Source organism: Leptidea sinapis, chromosome 1 (genome assembly GCF_905404315.1).
Source record: "Leptidea sinapis chromosome 1, ilLepSina1.1, whole genome shotgun sequence".
NCBI lineage: Eukaryota > Metazoa > Arthropoda > Insecta > Lepidoptera > Pieridae > Leptidea > Leptidea sinapis.
Genome location: NC_066265.1, coordinates 3,016,396 through 3,037,166, shown reverse-complemented (window position 1 = coordinate 3,037,166; position 20,771 = coordinate 3,016,396). Strand labels below are relative to the sequence as shown.

At 36.1% G+C, this 20,771-nt stretch overlaps 3 protein-coding genes across 3 annotated transcripts in view; 2 read left to right on the top strand and 1 right to left on the bottom strand.

Annotated features, from left to right (window-relative positions):
* Positions 1-20,771, top strand: part of LOC126968374 (uncharacterized) — a 220,972-nt gene that overhangs the window by 137,496 nt on the left and 62,705 nt on the right. The window lies entirely within an intron of this gene.
* On the top strand, positions 6,892-9,598 carry LOC126968966 (uncharacterized). The gene is made up of 2 exons (XM_050814224.1): positions 6,892-7,353; positions 8,821-9,598. Exons 1-2 carry the CDS (start codon positions 7,167-7,169, stop codon positions 9,432-9,434), a joined length of 801 nt encoding a protein of 266 aa, XP_050670181.1. The 5' UTR covers positions 6,892-7,166; the 3' UTR covers positions 9,435-9,598.
* Positions 7,290-10,115, bottom strand: LOC126968892 (uncharacterized). The gene is made up of 2 exons (XM_050814039.1): positions 9,635-10,115; positions 7,290-8,500 (listed from the first exon to the last, which is right to left on the bottom strand). The coding sequence occupies exons 1-2, from the start codon at positions 9,931-9,933 to the stop codon at positions 7,621-7,623; spliced, it is 1,179 nt and encodes a 392-aa protein (XP_050669996.1). The 5' UTR covers positions 9,934-10,115; the 3' UTR covers positions 7,290-7,620.

Below are 20,771 nucleotides of genomic sequence, written 5' to 3'. Positions count from 1 at the left end.
AGTATATAGTTCGAATGATTGAAATGAAATGAAATGAAATGAAACTTTATTTGCAAGAAACATTGTACTTAAGATGTTAACATAATATTTATTTATTTAGGTTCACCAATAGATTATACACTATTACGAGCTTATAAAAATAACAAAATAAGTATAAATTATAGTGTAAATACAATTTATGGCAAACCAGCATGAATTTTTGAGTTGCACAAGTGCGGGGTTGCAAGTTTACAATGAAAAAATATTGTATTGTACTATTATAATGTAGAAGTGAACAAGTGAAAAAAAAAACTAATAATTAAATTTTGGATATAAATCAAAACAAAGCTATATTATTGATAATCCAATATGTTTCTCAAAATTCTCGTATCACAATGTTAGGTACCTTACTCCTCCGAAACGGCTCTACTGATTTTTATCAAATTTTATATACATATTTAGTATCTATCTATCTATGTACTTTTCATCCCCCTAAATGTTAAGGGGAGTTAAGGGAGACCCAAAAAAAATTTTTTTTATTATTTTTATTTTATTATGATTCAGCATTGAAAAATACACACAAATTCAAATTTTCGCCCTTTTTCGACCTACAACTATTTCTGTATCACGATTTTTATATTATTCTGTTTCATCCACCAAACCGATATAGTGTTGCAAGATGGCAATACAATAATAATTGTAGTACGATATGTTTGGTAGGTCTGAGAATCGGTTGCATCAAAATTTTAATTATTGATTTTTTTTAATATGTTATATGGCAATACGACGTTTGCTGGCTCAGCTAGTATGTTATAAAATTGTCTAAATACCCAAACACTACTGTTATACTGAAACATGTCGGATTTTACAATGCTACCATTAATATTTATAAAATTAAAATTTAATGATATTATAATATAAGACGTAAGTAACTTAATAATCCATTTAGTACACAAATAAAATTTGAAAAACAAAATGAACGATGCGGGATTCGAACCCACGACCTCTGGCGTTCCGTGCCGGTGCTCTAACCAACTGAGCTAACCGTTCGAGTACCGTCTCGCTATAAAATTCCGTTTGCTTTGTTCAACTCTCAGGTTGTGGCTTCATCTACACTACTTTACAGTTGATAACCTGCTCAACGCCAATATTTGCATACTGAGAAATTGACTTGAGATGTCGCTCTCGTAAATCTAAACTATATGTTATGTTTTTAAAGTGATAACCCTCACTTCTAGGATTAATACACAAAATAGAGTCTATTCTTGGACCGTTCCTCTTCCTTATCTATATAAACGATCTTCCTAATCTTATAGAGAAAAAACATAAGGTAGTATTGTTTGCGGATGACACTTCACTGATTTTCAAAGTAAAAAGAAACCAAGCTATGTATGACGAAGTGAACGATATTGTATCTGGCATCGTGTACTGGTTTAGCGCTAATAACCTGTTGTTAAATAGCAAGAAAACTAAATACATTAAATTTACCGTACCAAATGTCAAAAATGTAAATGCAAATGTTTTGTTAAACGGAGAGGTGATAGAACCGGTGGAATCTGCTAGATTCCAAATTACAATGGGGCCCCCATATTGAAGGATTGGCGAACACACTTAGTTATGCAGCATACGCGGTTAAAAAGATAAGACAATTAACTGACATAGACACGGCGCGACTAGTATACTTTAGTTATTTCCATAGTATTATGTCCTATGGTATATTGCTATGGGGCAACGCTGCCGATATTAATACAATATTTGTGCTATTCTATTGCTAGAAGAGGGCTATTCGCGCTATTTATAACCTAGGTCCTAGAGAATCATTGAGAGCAAAATTCAAAGAAATTAACATCTTGACTGTTGCTTCTCAATATATTCTTGATAATGTTATGTATGTTCATAGGCACATAAGTGAATTTGCCAGAAACTGTCATAACCATAATTTTAACACCAGGAACAGACATAAACTGATTATGCCTACTACTCGGCTAGGCACCGACTTCAAAGCTATCAATATGTAGCACATACAAATAATAGTATTTTATTAATATTAAAGGTAAAGGTGTATTAAATTAATTTTTTTTTTTAGTTATTTGACACTTTTCAGTTTTTGAAGTCGATTAAATAGATTAAAATATGCATAATAAAATATATTTTTAAAGTTTTCCCTACTATAGCAGTAAACAACTCAACAATTTGTAAACGAAACGGTAATAACATAGTTGTTTAACATTATATTGCCACGTAAGGTTTTGTGTTGGCTCCTCTCCAACTATTACTCAGCTCGACTGCGCTACGATAGAGGTCAATTTGGACCTTCTTCAAACATCGACTCTACTTCAAACAAATGTTAAATGTGAATAAAATTCTTCAATGAAAAGGGAAATTTATGCAGATAAATATAACCAAAGAATATCTCTATATATAAATTCTTATTTTTAATTAAACTTAATATAAGCAAAGTGCTTGGAGCGGGGTGCGCCGTGTGAGAACATCTTCCCTACTAGCTTCACGCAAGTTGAGCGATTTTTTTTATGAAAATAAGGGATGAGACGTGCAGGACGTTCAGCTGATAGTAATTGATACGCGCTACCCATTTCAATGCAGTGCCGATCAGGATAATTGAAAAACCCAAAAATTCTGAGCGGCACTGCAACAGCGCTCGTCACCTTGAGACATAAGATGTCAAGTCTCTTTTGCCCAGTAATTTCACTAGCTACGGCGCCCTTCAGACCGAAACACAGTAAATGCTTACACATTACTGCTTCACGACAGAAAAAATGGCACCGTTGTGGTGCATAATCTAGCCGGCATCCTGTGCAAAGAAGCCTCCCACTGGTAAAGGCGATAGACGCATGCAGGGATGTCGACATTGAATTTAGTGCAAATAAATCTTTGATTGCATAAGAAATACGAAACTGAGCTTTAGAACTGGCATTGTTGATGTGGGAGAAAAAACCGCTAGGCTAAAGTGGACTGGCCTGGGCATGTATGTCCGAAGCACGCAGACCGATGGGCACAGGTCGTCACGCATTGGGTGCCTCCAGGACGAGCAAAGACCGACCTGCCTCGACAGGCAGACCCTGCAAATGAAGGCGTGACGACCTGGATGCCTATAATGAGACCTGATCGGAGCTGGCACAGGACCGAGATAAATGGAGTAAAGAAAGGGAGGCGTGACACACCTAAACTTCTGTGACTTCTTAAAACCCTTTCATTAAAAAGTTGCTAACATGATGATGACATTAAAAAATAAATTTGACATTTGACTTATCTATTTGAAAGTAATTTATGATTACTTATTATTCGTCGATTCAAACAATTTAAAAACTTTTTATTAAGGTGGACAAACGCGTGTAATTTTAACAATGTTTTTACATTTTTTTCAGTTACATTTTTTTTTATTATTTTAGCTAAGAAAAATGAAAATACTGGATTGTAACAAAATTATTTGAGTAATAAATTATTATGTTTTAATAACTTAAAAGTGCTAACCCTGACTGCAAAGAGAATTTAAACACTACGTTCACCTGACTGCACTGCCGGCAGTGACGTAGTGATCACCGGAAAGCGTGTTCTGGCTCTACCGCACCGCATCCACAATTCGATACTAGAACAGTATTTAAACTTACTAGAGAGCCAGAATTGACGCACGCACACATACACACGATTTACAAGGCTGCTAAGCAATCTTGGGGAAACAAAACTATTGAGTGCCACGCCGTACGCCGCTGAGACTGGTCGATGTCGGAGTTAAATTAGCTGCGCCGTGCTGTCCGCGTCGTCTATCTTGTTGTATGTACCAACCCTAGCACTCTGCCCAGACATAGGTATAATTTTCAAAACGCTGAGTTACGCTTCTGTTCTATTGTATTATGCCACATCTTTCCACTTCTGTTGTCTGATTACCACTGAGAAGTTCTACTTTAGATAGTTTACCTACTTCGATATGAGAATCATTTTTCAATGAAGGAAACAAATACTCAACGAAATATTATTTTGCTCTGTAACCTACTGATCTACATTTCTGACATTTTTGGTGCGTGTATGCCTGCTTAAGGGAAATACACTTTAAAACAAGGAAATAAGAATGTGATTTGTTTGGTTGTTTTACGGAGTCGGTATCAATGAATAGAATGTAATTTATGTGCAGTCGGGGCAAAGGAATACGAAAAATTACACTGTTGAGTGAAAATACAAAAGGCATTGGTTAAATAAATATATGGAGCGAAATATTTTTGCAGGAAATTGATTCGACAAATGAGACCACATTTTACAACATCAATTATTTTGCGAGCACTTTGCCCATCTGAAAAACATTGTAATTTAAATGTAATTATTTAGCAAATTGATTAAAAATTTAGTTACATTGTTTTATTAATTTAAAGGGCACTTACCTGAAAGTACGACACTCCATCTTTTTTAAATTTAGATATTCTGTTATTTGGACATTTTTTTACTGAACACTGTCATTAGGTGACGTTGTATTCATAGTGGGGTCGAAACACAACTGAACGAAAACTCTGCCTAATAGACGCGTAGGCAGAGTTTTGCTTCATAATTTTTTGAGCGTGATTGTAAGACTAGTCTAGTTTTGTTTATTGTACGTCAAGACCGCGGCCCATACTTTCTTGTAACATCAGAGGGATCACAGGAGCGTAGCTGATCTTATAAAAAGCATCGAGTACGTTACATATGGATAAAACAACTGGATCAAAGCCACTTTACAAACCATAACCATACATATGGATACGAAACCTGAAAACACATTGTGTGTAGTAGTGTAATTATTTCAACATGACGCGACAAACAGACTAAAAACACTTAGGATAATTAAACATCCCTGTATAGTTATTATAATTTAAATATTCTTATTTCCTAAAATAATAGTTTTCAATATCATTTTTTATGAGGCTTCTCATAGATCATTCATTCCATGTATATGGGTATGATAAAAATATTACTTAAGGATAGTGCGCGCTTGGGTCTACTTGCTCGTAGTTTTTTTTGTTTTATTGTCACACTTTTACACAAATTGTCTTGCTCCATACTAGCAACCTATATCAGCATCCTTGGCGTCGATATATCGAGCGACGTTCACTTCCGTGGTCACTTGGAAGAGAAGGCCTAACTGGCCTCTAAAAAGCTTGGCGTACTCAGTTAAGCGAAACAGTGCTTCACTATAAGCCACCGGCCTCAAATAGAACACTGTTCTCACCTCTGGGCGGGCGCACCCCAGTATCAACATAATTTGACCGCATACAACGAAGAGCGGCTCGAATCTTCGACGATTCGATTCCCGATCGCTTGATTCTTTGGCGTTGCGTGATGTTTTTGAGATGTGGGTTCTCTCTACATCTTCTACCGCATTTATCACGGGGAGAGCTCGGAGGAGCTGTTCGGGTTGATTCCAGCGGCTGAATTCCACCACCGGACATTACGTCATTACGTCAAAATAGATAATACTACCCGCATCACGTTGACGTCTGACATTCCACAACCGAGCGTTTTGTAAGAAATTTTTTTGCCTCGCACAGCCACTTTGTGGAATCAATTACCGGCTGCTGTTTTCCAGAACCGATAAGACTTAGGGACCTTCAAGAAATGAGCATTGTACGAGTGGAACATCGCACATCACGTTGCGCCCTGTCAGCGGTTGTGCTGGCGCGTGCCGTGTTTCAACTTTTTCCCTCAGTTCACGTTTGAGCATCAATCGGTTCGCGTGTGCTCATAACCATTTACCATTTCAACCATATAGACTTAGTTCAATAAACGAATTGTTCTTAAGTCTAGTTTAACTTATGAACCAAACATAAATTAATCTGTACGGCAACCAGAACACCGTAGAAGCATACTCCCACCTTATCATAAAAAAATATGTATGGAGATTTCTCTTCTTGCCCTCTTTTCTTCGTGTCTACAAAATGACAACCCTCTATTATTCAAGTAACTTTCAAACTACGCAAACATATCCCACACCTGATGTGATGACGTTAATGTAAGTAAATGCGACCCAGTTTGTGAATATCTCCACAATTTGCATCTTTTATGACCGAAATTAACCGTATCATGTCACGAATTCCGTGTTTTTTAAATAAAATTTCCTAAGTTCCTTTTGAACTCTGAAGTGGAAAATACTAGGGGTCTCGTCATCAACATGCAATGTATGTCTTACTCATTTATTTATTTAAAACATCACAAAATACACAGAACTTAAATTAGGTTATAATAATACTATTTTGTAGGACTTACATCTAATAACGGATTTATATCGTGCGTGTTGTGTGCGTGTGTGTGTGTTTTGGTGTGTGTTTGTGAATTACTCTAAATTTAACCTTCCTTTAGATTTTTCTTAACACTCCATTTAAAGCAGCTTTTACTGTTATTAAAAAGTTCACTACTATTGAATTGCTTATTATAGCTGCATAGAGTGCGACAGATTACCGAATCATAGACCTACTATATACCTACTAGCGTATGGACGAACAAAGCGGATGATGGCGAAGAACATCAGTAACGGAGATACAGTAAGATAGAAAAGGAAAGCGAATCTATTCAAATTATAACCAATTTTGATTGACAAGTCGTAAACAATCAGGCACGCATGACGTTAGCTCCTTAGTCAGCCTAGCGAAACTCTCTAAGAAAAAAGAATTTCACTCGATTGTGTAAAATGTCCAGTCATTGATAGATTGACAGATGACGGCTATAATCTTGTACAAACGGAGAGAGCCGAAATCCACTAAGTTTTAAAAGCATCTGTTCGCTTTTACACTTAGCCGGATTATACTTCGTCGCCAATCGCATTACTGGAATTACTGCTATTTCAAACTTATGTCAAATCACTGCACGTTTCATGCTAAACTAAATTTCCGCCTCTTATTGGGTAGTATTTACATCCTCTTTGCCTTAGAGCCAGTCCACACGGCGCGTTGCGTCAGCGTTGCGTCGACGCAGCGCTACCACTGCGTTGTTTTACATACAAATAACCAAGGTGTTCACACGGCGCGCTGCGTCGTCGCAACGCACACATGACGGACAGCAGCCCCCGAGACGAAGCGGGAGGGGGTGTACTCGTGCGACGTCGGAGCGTCAGCGCTCAGTTGCTTGTGCGTTGACAGAGAGGATACACGGAAGCTCATTTCGTTTTACGTTTACGTTTTTGTATTTAGTTTTATTTGCAGGGTAAAATGAATACCATTGAAGAAATTGACATAGATTACTTGATTACATTGATACAGGAAAGGGAAATTATATGGGACAAGTCAAACGTAGATTTTAAAAATAAAAATTTAAAAACAAAAGCCTGGGAAGACATATCAAAAGTTTTATTTCCTGATTACGAGAATTTCACAGCTGAACGAAAAAATAAAGTTGGTGAGTTCACAGTACAGATATTTATTTTTTTTTTTATTTAAGAGGGCTTTCAAGATTTTCTTGCACCGCCAATTCCGCGATCAGTACAAAATTAATATCTCGACACTCTAAAATTTTAAAACTTAGGGAATTTAGATTAGCGTGAGTACTATTTTATTACTTAGCTCAAAACTAACCTAGACTACGCTGAGTAGGTATAAAATATTATTTTTTTACTGATCGCGGAATTGGCGGTGCAAGAAAATCTTGAAAACCCTCATAATACAATTATACCTTATTTAGCTGCCAAGGCAGAGTTCCTCTAGTCATAAAATAGGTCGCATATTGCTGTCTTATGACATTCGGTGCTGTCTGTTCTTCATGTACGGGTTGTATTGGGAGAAATTCATCAACACTTATAGCAAATTTATCTCTTTGTCTAAAACCATCTCGATCAGCGACAAAATTGTGTAATACACAACATGCTTTTATAATGTCAGTAGCGAAGTCATAGGACACGTCTATCGGTCTGTGAAAAATGCGCCATTTGTTAGCCATAATCCCAAAAGCGCATTCGACATATCTTCTGGCTCTGCTTAGACGGTAATTGAAAACCTTTTGTTGTAAGTCGAGATTTTGACCGCCATATGGACGCATAATATGTTTGCTCAGTCCAAAAGCTTCGTCACCCACAAATACATACGGGGTTGGTATATTGCTACCAGAGAGTGGCTGGGGTTGAGGTAGTGGTAAGTTGTTGTTAATCATTAGCTCGTACAGTTTAGAATTTTGTAATATGGTTGAATCGCATTCTTTTCCGTATGCACCGATGTCGACAAATACGAATTTGTAATTTGAATCCACAATAGCTAGCAACACAATCGAAAAAAAGGCTTTATAATTAAAAAAAAGTGAGCCACTATTTGCAGGATTACACACGCGGATATGTTTGCCGTCGATGGCACCAACACATTGAGGAAAATTTGCCTTTACATCAAAACCCCTCGCTATTGTTTGGAAACTTTCAGTTGTCAGTTCAGGGATGTTGTCTCGAAGAAGATTGGTCCATATAGCACGACAAACTCTTTGTATTATATATGCAATAGTAGATTTTCCCCGTTTGAATTTGAAATGTAAATCAGTTATTGAATTTCCACTTCCTAGGTATCTGAAAAGAAAATAATTATTATAATATGCATTTATGAGATAGATAGATACCCGAAAAAAAATACTGACATATTCAGACATCGATAGCAAATAACTTTCTCTATGTAACCAATTAATTCTAGAATCGCGAAAAAAATAGCAGCTGTTGCATACATTTTGATTCAGTAGGTATTGCTTTTTGTATGTAACAGCTGTTATATTTTCACGATTCCAGAGTCGGTCACATAGTGTTTGTTAACGATATCTGAATATGTCATTAAATTTTATCGAGAAATTCACTATGTATAAATTATTAAATCATGTTTACTATTGGTTTTGCAGGTAATGATTTAATAAAAAAATGGAGAAGTGTAAAAGATAATTACTTCAGATATTCAAAAAAATTAAAAGAAGCATCAAAATCGGGCTCGGGCGCTACGAAACTGAAGAAGTATCATTTATACAATCAACTCCTTTTTTTGAGAAAAGTGGAACAAAATGCCACCGAATCTAGCTTAGACTCGCCTAGAGAAATCAACAATGAATCTACGTCTACAAATGATGACATTACCACAGACAACACTCCGCGCTATGTTCCAGTCGCGCGCAAAAGGGCAATGCAAATGGATGAGTTTGAAAGAGAAGGACTAAAACTTCTCAAGGAGCCGGAAAATCGCCATATGTCCTTTTTCAGAGCTATATTGCCATCTATTCAAGAATTTTCCGACCGAGAAACTCTCCGTTTCCAAAGTAAAGTTATACAAATTATAGATGAAATGCGGTATGGACAAACATCATCATATGTGAGTGGCCCATCAACGTCTCACCAACCACCATATGGGTATCAAACAGCAAATTTTCAAAGTACATACATTTCTGATTTTAATAATTCAATTACATCTCCAGAAACATCTCAAGCAAGTGAAGAAACTGAATACGATTTTTCTAATTTGTAATTACTGGATGATATCTCTCTTAAATAATGTCTAAATTTAAAATTATGACAATTGCTGATTATTTGTGAGTTGATTACTCTCTTAAATAATGTCTAAATTTAAAATTATGACAATTGCTGATTATTTGTGAGTTGATTACTAATTAAACAAACCAAAAAAACTGTTATATTTTTATTACTTAAATATATTTATATAGTTACCTTAAAGTGATTCCCAGCATTTCTACTGGTTCCACTGGATTCCTCATATTAGTATAGTTTTTTCGTATGTGTGGTTCTAAGGACTTCAATAAACATTCGAAGCTGGATACACTCATTCTAAAAAAATTATAAAACTTCTTTTCGTCTAATAGCAACTCCCGATATTCTAAAAAAAAAAACTGTCCATCACGATTTCTTAATGAAATGAAAGGACTGATCCAGTACCGTCTTGTGATCTTGCGTCGATTTCGGCGGTGACGTAGTAATAGGAGCAATGCTAGACGTCTTTTCCGATCCATGATTTGCTATAGACTGACTGCGAATTTTTTTCAAAATACTTGCCGCAACTGTGCGTCGCCGCTGCGCCGACGGAACGTTGACTGCGTCATAGTAACGCTGCAGCGCCCGTGTGGCCGGCTATGCGTCAAAATATTTGCGTTGCGACGACGCAACGCAACGCAACGCGCCGTGTGGACACGCTCTTAGGCTGTATTTAGTACTCGACTGACGGCAGGGGTCTCGGCTTCGTCTCAGCCCAAATTTACATCTTCGACTATCAATGCGTCTTTTGTTAATTCTTGGCCATGCTGTCGGGCGAGAGATGCAAGCTGCATGTAGACTAAACAAATCGTAGCAGAATTAACGCTTAAGATAACTCATCATCATCGTCCACTGCTGGACGAAGGCCTCCCAAAAGATCTCCACGACGATCGGTCCTGCGCACATACATACCTAATATGCAAATAAAATTTGAAAAACAAAATTTTATGAACGATTCGGGATTCGAACCCACGACCTCCGGCGTTCCTTGCCGGTGCTTTAATCAACTGAGCTAACCGTTCGAGTACCGCCTCGCTATAAAATTCTGTTTGCTTTGTTCAACTCTCAGGTTGTGGCTTCATCTACTTTACAGTTGATAACCTGCTCAGCCCCAATATTTGCATATTAGGAAATTGACTTGACATGTCGCTCTTGTAAATCTAAACAAATAAAATTTGAAAAACAAATTTTGTGTATTAATCCTAGAAGTGAGGGTTATCACTTTAAAAAACATAACATATTGTTTATACCTAATATGCTTATTTTCAATGTCAACCAAGGTCACTTACCGCAAATTTATTGTCATTGCCAAATTTTTCCAAATTGCCTTCTAAAATATCAGCTCAAGACACAGTCGACATATTCTACTGTGCTCAAGATTTAACCTGAATAATAGTAACATAATTCATTAACATTAAAAATATTCTATATTTTATCATAGTATTTATTATTCAAACAAAACAAATCTTATAACTATATTTTCAATACTACGACTACATAAAATTAAAACTATCATTACGTGGAAGCGTACCAAGAATACTGGCAGCATTACCGCGTTGGATAGCAAGGCTGATCCGTTGACCGAAATAGCTGCCAGCGCTTGGGTTACCAGTAGCCTTATTGAGGCGCGAAGATAGTATTTTGAACATTCTCCGCGCCTCTGGGTACCACGGGCCAAGTGTCTCGACTCCAAACGGCACAAAGATGTATGACTCCCTATATTTTGAATTTGATATATATTTGATTGATATCGATAAATCGGATAAATAACCATTCGTTCACCCCCAGTTATATTTATTATTTCTAAAGGATTATCTTATAAATACTATTATAATTATTTAATACTTTGCAGCCAACGATTGGTAGGGACGTCTTTAATTCAGTCTCTTTAATGATGTCATCTAATAGATTAATTCAATTAAATTCTGCTCGCTTCTTCCTCTTTACAATCTTTAACTTAAAAACAAAAATATATAATGTATTATAACAAGATTTTGGCATGATCTTATAATATCTTGCCCCTAGTTAGGCATAGCCTGTGTTATAGGTTGCAGACAACGATATATTTAATACGATATACTTACATCATCAACATCCATAAATCAAAATAAAACAAACATCCATATTCATCAAATTCATCATATAAATCTTTGCATCTACCGGTATTCGAACCCGGGACCTCTAGCTTAGTAGGGTTGCTAACCACTCCGCTATATAGGTCGTCATTATACATTTAAAGAAATTGAAAAGGCGAAACCTCACAAATCTGAGAACTTGCATTCAGCAGAAGATTTTAATTGGTTCAAAACTAAATACAGCGAAACTTGAAACGTTGAGACGCAAAACTAGAAGTTGTTTAAAGTTTGAAAGAATTTTCAATCAAACGAAAGAAACGGGCTAACGATCTTTCGAAGAGTCAACACCCTCAAGTGTACTTTTGTTTCGATAAAGAGGTGCCTGTCTCAAAAGTTTCCCCTCTCTGACAACCTTTTACTTATTGCAATTGAAGTGGTTATTTTTTTTTATGGCATGACAACGGCGTGCATTCGGGTCACCTGATGTAATCTTTTTATACGCTTTATATTAGCTTCACCTGTATGTTTGTATGTATGTTTGTAACCGACTTCTTTGGGCGCGATTTTGACCCACTTTAAACGGCTAGATTTCGTTCAAACTTTGTAGATTTATCGAGAACCGATGACATAACACTAATTTGACTAAAAAATGAAAAATAAATAATAGTTAAAAAAAACTACAAAAAGCTTTATATAAAATTCAACTAAAAAATAGAAAATAAATTTAAATTGAAAATAGTGTAAAAAATATATTTTATTGTATAAAAAGCGTGGGGTGCTTTTTAAGATATTATTAAAATAATAATTCTTCTACAATATGAATTTAATTAAATTAAATTTATTTTTCTTCTTCAATTTTATGACAATACGGGACGAGACGAGCAGGACGTTAAGCTGATGGTAATTGATTCGCCCTGTTCATTACAATGCAGTGACGCTCAGGATTCTTGAAAAACCCAAAAATTCTGAGCGGCACTAAACCAGTGGTAGGCTTTGCACCGGATGCCGACTAGATTATGGGTACCACAACGGCGCCTATTTCTGCCGTGAAGCAGTAATGTGTAAGCATTACTGTGTTTCGGTCTGAAGGGCGCCGTTGCTAATGAAATTACTGGGCAAATGAGAATTGACATCTTATGTCTCAAGGTGACGAGCGCAGTTGTAGTGCCGCTCGGAATTTTGGAGTTTTTCAATAATCTTGAGTGGCGTTGCATCGTAATTCTCGTCTCGTCCCTTATTAAAAAAAAACAATTGCGCTCGTCACCTTGAGACATAAGATGTTAAGTCTCATTTGCACAGTAATTTCACTAGCTACGTCTCCCTTTAGACCGAAACACAATGTGGGTGGCGGTGATCACTTAGCACCAGGTGACCCGTACGTTCTTTTGTCCTACTCATCCAATAAAATAAATGTTTATTGTAAGTGCGTGGTTATAACATCTCTGTTTTATTAACATACTATGAATTATACTGATTTTATAATTAGAGTTTGGTTAGGTTCTGATAACGGAATCCATGACAAAGTAATGGAACTCTTCAATTCTTAGGAGCAAATTAAAGATACTCGGCCGAATCTTATTTATGCTATCCCGATATTTAAGTCACCTACCATATAATAGTTATGGTCAAGTAATAGTCGTAGTCGAATATGATGATCAATGGGACTCCTTAACCACTAACTAACGGTAAGGGTGCAATCTGTGGCAGAATTTCTAACTGTCTGTAATCAAATTTCAAAGTGCTTACTTTCATTGCTGCATTGAAAAATTTAGTATATCTACACATATTTAGACAAATTGTTAGTTAGTGTACTTCAAATTCACTAAAAGTCGGTGTCATCCAAGATAGGTTTGTTACTACATACATAGTTATAGGTGAGATGTGCTTGAGTTGTGAGGAGGCGAGAGCGGGTCGCGGTGGAAGGACACCGATTCCAAAAATAACAATAATCTAAACTAGAATAAGATTAATTAATTAGATTGTAGAAAAATACGCAATCATTTTTACACTTTTCAGTGCATATTATATCTATTGTTTTGGAATAGTGTTTTTGAAGCCGGTTTTTTTTTTTTTTTTGTTAAAAACTTTTTAAAGCAGAAAGCTTAGTCTGCAAAACAAATTTTATTGCACCCATATACTCATTATAAAATTATTCGATTTATTTGTTGTCGCCTGTCGCTTTAAGAAAAGCAATAAGGGGCGAACATACGAGATAAACAGCTGTGATTTCTGTTATCTAGATTGCTCTCGAGAGCGGCGGGAGAATTATTACGTCGTTACAAGACACACACTCGTTTTAATATTAAATTCCGCAGAGACAGCCGTACCCTACGTACGATATACTTCTAAGAGAAAATATAGTGATTGATAATAAACAATGTATTACAATATACCTTAATATATAAATTACGTGACACGTTGTTTGTCCGCGATGGACTCCTGAACTAATGAACGGATTTAAATGGGGATTACTTCATGGAGTGCAGTTTGGTCCAACTTGAGAGATAGGATAGTTTTTATTTCGATTAGGGACCCATAATTATTTGTATTTTAAATATTTGTTTTGTATGGACATATTTTTATTCTATGAAAGAATTTAGTGACGCACGGTTTGACAGTTCTGCTGTGAAACAATTTCATTATAACAACAGGGAGCATTTTTACGAAATAATTCTTGATGTTTTGAAATATTATTGACAATTTACTATAAAACAGTATCTACAGAACGTCTGTCGGGGCAGCTAGTGTATAATATATTTATTTACAAATAAGTAATGGAAATTCTTAAAGAACAATTACATACAAAAAAATCAAAAGTCTGTTTTACAGTAACAAAGTATGTTATGTTGACTCCATAAATAACATTATAATAACCTAATGGTGAAAGAAGTATCATAAACTTGCTCATATTGTCATAAAAAAAAACTCTTGGAAAAGGTCTGGTCACATAAAGAAATGCTAAAACTATCCTTCAACTTAAAAAAAAGTACATATATCCAAAGTATACCCATAATCATGCCTCACATACCCACGCCAAACATGGGTTCTTTTTGACGTGTTCACAGCTGACAACGTCGGTCTAGACGTATAAATTATGTAAGGTAAGCAGTGATACCGCACCAATGATTTGTTCCTGTTTCGCCCCACAAAGTTTCGTCCCACATAAAAAATAATTTTTTCGACCTAGATTTTATTCCTGTTTCGTCTGGAAAATAAGAATAATGAATAATTTCTTATTTTATTCTTGTTTAGTCCCACTTTTTGTTCTTTAATCGCCACGGGTAGTAATTTAAGTGTTTTACAACATGTTTTGTAAGGACAGCGTACAAAATATTTTAATTAATCTTATTTTTGACAATGAATATAATTAATGAACTCAGCAAGTTAATACTCAATACCAGAAATCAATTAATGTCAACAGGAGCCTTTTTTAAACGTTAAATGCATACAATGTTATACTTGTGTGTATGTTTAAAATAACTTAATTAACTTAATAAATGAAAGGCTTTTCAAGATAAAATTAAGATAAGTCAGAGAATCATGAAGTAGGTCAATAAAGTCTATGCATAGAACGACATTGAATTAGGTAATTCAAATTAACTTAGGCCCAATTAATTAATGTCAATTATTGACATTTTTACGGACGTTCCCAATATTCAGTCTATCTCTTACTTGATATAAAAATCGTAACTATCGTTGACTTTTCTGTCCCAATAAACTTATCGACTCACCTTATCCGTACACGTTGCCTGTCAATGGGACGACGAATAGCTTACCAGCGATAGAAGTTTGTATGGATATTTCAATTCACGCGTCCCAATATAAGGCGATAAGAATGACTTATCGGATATATTGGGAAGGCTTCAGATTATTAACAGCTAATTACTGTCAGTAGAAGGTAGTAATTTATATCTATCTGTAGATAGTATATAGGGAACGGCCGTTAGTGATATTCAGTCTTTCGTTTTGTCTAGTCTTTTAAGTTCATTTTAATCAATGCAATTAATAGGTTTTATCATATTTTGTGTCCATTTTAGATAGAAAATATATAATGAAATTTTACAGTTACGAGAAGTGCAATAGGGTATTACACAAATTTTAAATGTGTCTCAATTCGATTCTAAGGTGATGTTCATGTGTGCTAGTTTTACAGACGTGTTAGTGAGTTGTGTAGTGTTTAGTATTTTGCTTTTGGTAAATACCTATGACAAATATTGATAAACGGCGTCATATTCACGTATACAATATTTTATTATCTAACACATATAATTTCATAAATGATTATAATCTTAGGAAAATAGACTGTTTACTGCGTATATAAAATGTAATATTTAGTATTTTAGTACTACGAAAATATACATAACGAAAGTAGTATTGAAGAATCAGTATTTAACTGTGAAATGTTTCTTTAATTGGATTTTTGCTATTTTACGAGCAACACAATCTAATACAGAATACGACACCATTATATTTTTTTATTTAATCCGTAAAAACACAGAACAATAACGATGGCGAAGAGTAAGCAGAAAACACGCAAACATGGTGTTTTTAGACAAGTTTTGTGGTGAAAGTATAGCATTTCGAGCTATGAACACTACTTAATTCTGTTACACATACCCTTAAGTCTTATTTGTAGGTTGCTAATGCTTGCTGTTGGTTATAGTTAACACTGCCGAGCCTTTTTGAACTACCACTTTTCTTTGAAGTTAAACAAGTTTTTGGCATGACGTGACTTATTTTTTTGGTACTTCTCTCAGAAAAGTTATTCTTATTGCTTGTACTTTTTTGTGTAGGTTCATTTATTCAGATTAGTAGTAAATAACGAGGATTGTAAGCATATAAACTGTTTTCCACGCAAGAATTTTGAAAATATTGGCTTTGTTACATAGATGGCGGGCCGGCAGCCGTGAACTCATATCGCTCAAGGTCGCTGGTATTTACTGTCGCCTTAAAACGCGGTCCTATTTGACTAATGGTTACTAAATTTCTTCAAAACGGTTTCATTATCTTTATCTATTCCGTCCCTTTCTCACACCTAGGTTTTTATGTAAGGATAGTTATCTTACTTTACACAGGGTTCTTTTACTGTAGATTACTAAGTTCATGGTTAAAACTGTATCTTCGGAGTCAATGATGCGTTGAAAAATGAGAATTACAAGTGAATTATAATTATAATAAATTTAAAATTAAAAGATAGCTAATCTGTTGTTACTGTAACCGATTTTGATTCTCAACTCGTAAAAACTCAACCACGCTTGGCATAAGCGTTGACAAATTAAATTTGGCTACGCATTATCGGCCAGTCAGTCCGTCTGTATATTCTTAAGTCTATGATTGAAATACAGCCTATTGGAGACTTCCAGCTTTATACAAAAAATTGTAATATATTGCACAAACCAATCTACTAACTACATCATAACTCGCTTCCCCTGCATTGTTTCCGTTGAATCCAGAAAGTTTGTTTAAACCAAACCGCTACAGGTTAATCCAATTAAGTTGAGTTGTTGCTTGCGGAGATTTCTATGTAATTACTGCACTCGCATCAAGCACGGGAGGCTTGGATTGGTTTACGAGTGGCTTGAGTGCGCTCTACTGGCTATTGGTAACGTTACGCCATTCGATAGAAATCCTTTTCAATCGTATTCAGGGCCGGATTTAAACCTAATGCCGCCACTGGGCACCAGAAAAAAAATCCGCCCCAATACTGGAATTTTACTTAAACTAATTTATTGCAGAAACTTTATTATATGTTATATATTCTAAAACATGAATAAATATTTGTTTTTTTTTCTAACCATTATAAACTTGGCTCTAAGGGTGATTCATAATTATATTACATAAATTTTTTCACAGGCAAACACATCTGACTTTGTGAATTTCTAATTGGTCGATTAAATCTTCGCAATCTAAACGTTGAGCAATCTTGAAATGAAAAAAAAGTTTTTTCGCTTTCAATATTTTGCCGCCCTGGGCACTTGCCCCAACTGCCCCTAGTGTAAATCCACCGCTGATCGTATTGCATACATGTGATAGACGATAAAACCAGTTGGGTTTTTAATAATAATATGTACTAGTTAGTTCCACGCTTTCGTATGGCTAAGGTATGAAAATTTTTATAACTACACTATAATTGCAATTTTAATTGCTTGTGGCATTGACATGAGTCGGGTCGTTGCCTTCCCTAAATATGGTCCAGGGAGGCGATGGCTTAGTGGCTGAACTTTTATACTTTACAAATTTCATCAAACATAAACACCAAGTATTTGTATACTTACTACATTAGATCATTTATACGTCCAGATAGACGAAGCTGTGAAAAATCGTGAAAATTGAGGTTGACAGTTAAACTCTATTTTGAGTAATGCACGCACACTAACACAAATTGACATACGTATCGCGAGTATAAGACGTAGCTTGTCACACACACTAGGAACTAAATAGTAACCTAACCGATCGGCGCTTTTGATCCGATTTTGGCGCTCGCGCAGCTTTCTGTCAGTGCGTATTTTTTACGTGTAGCAATAGATTGCTTATAAAATTAGGATGATGGTTGAATGTATCAGATATCTATTGAAACGAGCTATAAGACCATGAAACAAACAACAAATAAACCATCTCGAGCGATTGCCAATTCCGTGGCCATCTGGAGGGCAAAGCCAAATTGGCTTCGAAGAAGCTGGGCGTCATCAATAGAGCACGGCAATACTTCAAGCCGGCCCACATTCTAGCGCTCTACAAAGCACAGGTCCGGCCACACATGGAGTATTGCTGTCATCTCTGGTCTGGTGCACCCCAGTATCTGCTCGATCCATTTGACCGCGTGCAACGTAGAGCAGCTCGAATTGTCGGGGACTCAGTGCTCTGTGAACGGCTGGATCACTTGGCGTTGCGTAGAGACGTCGCTTCATTGTGTGTCTTCTACCGCATTTATCACGGGGAGTGTTCCGAAGAGCTGTTTAACCTGATTCCTGCCGCCGAATTTCACCATCGCACGACACGCCACAAGTTAGGATATCATCCCCACCATCTGGATGTGTGGCGGTCCTCCACAGTGCGGTTTTCAAGAAGCTTTCTCCCTCGTACTACAAAGCTGTGGAATGCTTCCTTGTGCGGTGTTTCGGGGACGATACGACATGGGTACCGTCAAAAAAAGCGCGTACACCTTCCTTAAAGGCCGGCAACGCTCTTGTGATTCCTCTGGTGTTGCAAGAGAATGTGGGCGGCGGTGATCACTTAACACCAGGTGACCCGTACGCTCGTTTGTCCTCCTATTCCATAAAAAAAAAAAAATCTATAAACAAAAAAAAAGGGCCATAACTTGGCGAGGGCCTTTAGAGACTTTAGTGCCATTCGGCACATTCGATTTTGGTGTATCTGAAACATCTAGTGCCCTGGGGCTCTGCCGATTTGGGAAAGGTAATATACCAGGTATGTTTTCTTCGGTTGATGTGCTCATAATCAGCTTACTGCATTATGAGCACATCACGTCTGCTGGACCATGTAAAATTTTATATATTTATTGCCTTTACTCGCTTTACACTAGCTTTTATCCGCTACTTCGTTCGACTCATCGTTATGGCAGCGTTTTTTATGACAATAGGGTACGAGACGAGCAGGACGTTCGGTAGAAACATTTTCGTTTAACCGTTTTTTCTCTGACTGCAAATCCGACTACCTCGAAAAAGTATTGTTGTCCGGTTAAATAGCCTATGACACTCACAAATAACTTTCTATTGGTAACAGAATGTTCAATATTAGTTCAGTAGATCCCCTTTTTAGTTAGTTAGATTAGTTGTGTGTGAAAAGAGACGAACACGGAGCTAAAAAATAGAGGTACAACATTACTAATGAAAACTCAACTATTGATAGATCTCATAAAATATGTATGTAACGCACGTGTGCACAAGACTAAATTTACAAACAGATGTTACGCAAACACATTTTACCCTGGATATCAAACATTTCTTAGTCCCCAATACACGCGCAATCCCTTTTTCATTCACGATGGTGAATGGTGCCGTTAGAAGATATTGGACCATCTCGGCACAAAGAATCCCGATCGATCCAATAGCTTCGGGACCAAATCACGTGTAAGGAATACTCTAAATAGTTTGATTGAACGCACTTCGCTAGATAAGATCAATTCCCTCGGGACTTTGGCAATAGTAACAATACAAGGATTTGTTTGTGAGGGATTAATACTATTGTGTGACTCCCAGATTACGGTGGTATTGTCCATTAGTAAACGTGGAACAATGTAATCGGCGACCGGTCAAATCTTAGTTCACCTGTGCTAAGCTGTATCTTAGGTAGATAGGTATACATAAAAAATATCTGAAGTGCATTTGTAATTTTGTGAGATGTATTTGTGGAGGATAATCTCCGGAAAAATGCACTAACTGAAAATCAATTTATTATTTTAAAATGTTATTTTTAACCGTTCGAGTGTCACATCGAACGTAAATCTTGTCTTGTTCAACTCTCAGGTTATGGCTGCATCTACAGGATCTACTTTAGAGTTGTCGTGTCCCGCATTGTTCATAAATTTTGGTTACAAATTTAATTCTGTTAGGAATATATATAACAAAAAATTTAAAAGAAAATGTGTCCGTTACTTGAGTTCGTGGTCGAGCCCAGTCTCGCACTTCGGATATGCACTCGTAATGCGCGGCTTGATAGGGCGCGGGGTGCATTAGCGGTCACCGTGATAAATACCTCCGTGTGGTCCAAAACTAGTCAGTACCAACTCCTATGAATCAAATAATAAAAGTTTTAATAATTTAGTCACATTCATATTAAAATACTAAACATTTAAATAAAACACTTTTAAAGGATCAAAACGCGAATTGTTACGGTTTTACATTAGATTTTTGCGTAAAAGTAACATTTTTATTTTAGTTAACCGTATCAAGATCTTTCCAGATCTCGTTTTCAGGGGAACTGCAGATGAAATGAGTCAAAGATAGTATTTGTCATAGTTGTCATTATGAAGTTTAGCGCCATTTATTTCCTCGGAGGTGGTATTTGCTGTACACAGTTTTCGGCAAAATTTACTGACAGTGTCCTCTTCTTTTTTGGTATGTGTAATTATGGATTTTAATTTAGAGATTATTGGATCCCAGGTGTTAGATAATTTTAGACCATCTTCTCTATTGAAATTTGGGTGTTTTTTAATTTCGATGGCTTCACGTACCAGTCTTGGGAGAAATCTATTTCTCTATATTTCTAATCTACGCGTTTTA

Bases quoted from the DNA above. Each gene is read 5' to 3' on its own strand.
- LOC126968966 (XM_050814224.1), top strand. From the start codon at position 7,167: ATGAATACCATTGAAGAAATTGACATAGATTACTTGATTACATTGATA. The intron at 7,354-8,820 runs GTGAGTTCACAG...TTGGTTTTGCAG, and splicing joins TGAACGAAAAAATAAAGTTG to GTAATGATTTAATAAAAAAA.
- LOC126968892 (XM_050814039.1), bottom strand. From the start codon at position 9,933: ATGGATCGGAAAAGACGTCTAGCATTGCTCCTATTACTACGTCACCGC. The intron at 8,501-9,634 runs GTAACTATATAA...TTTTCTTTTCAG, and splicing joins ATGCTGGGAATCACTTTAAG to ATACCTAGGAAGTGGAAATT.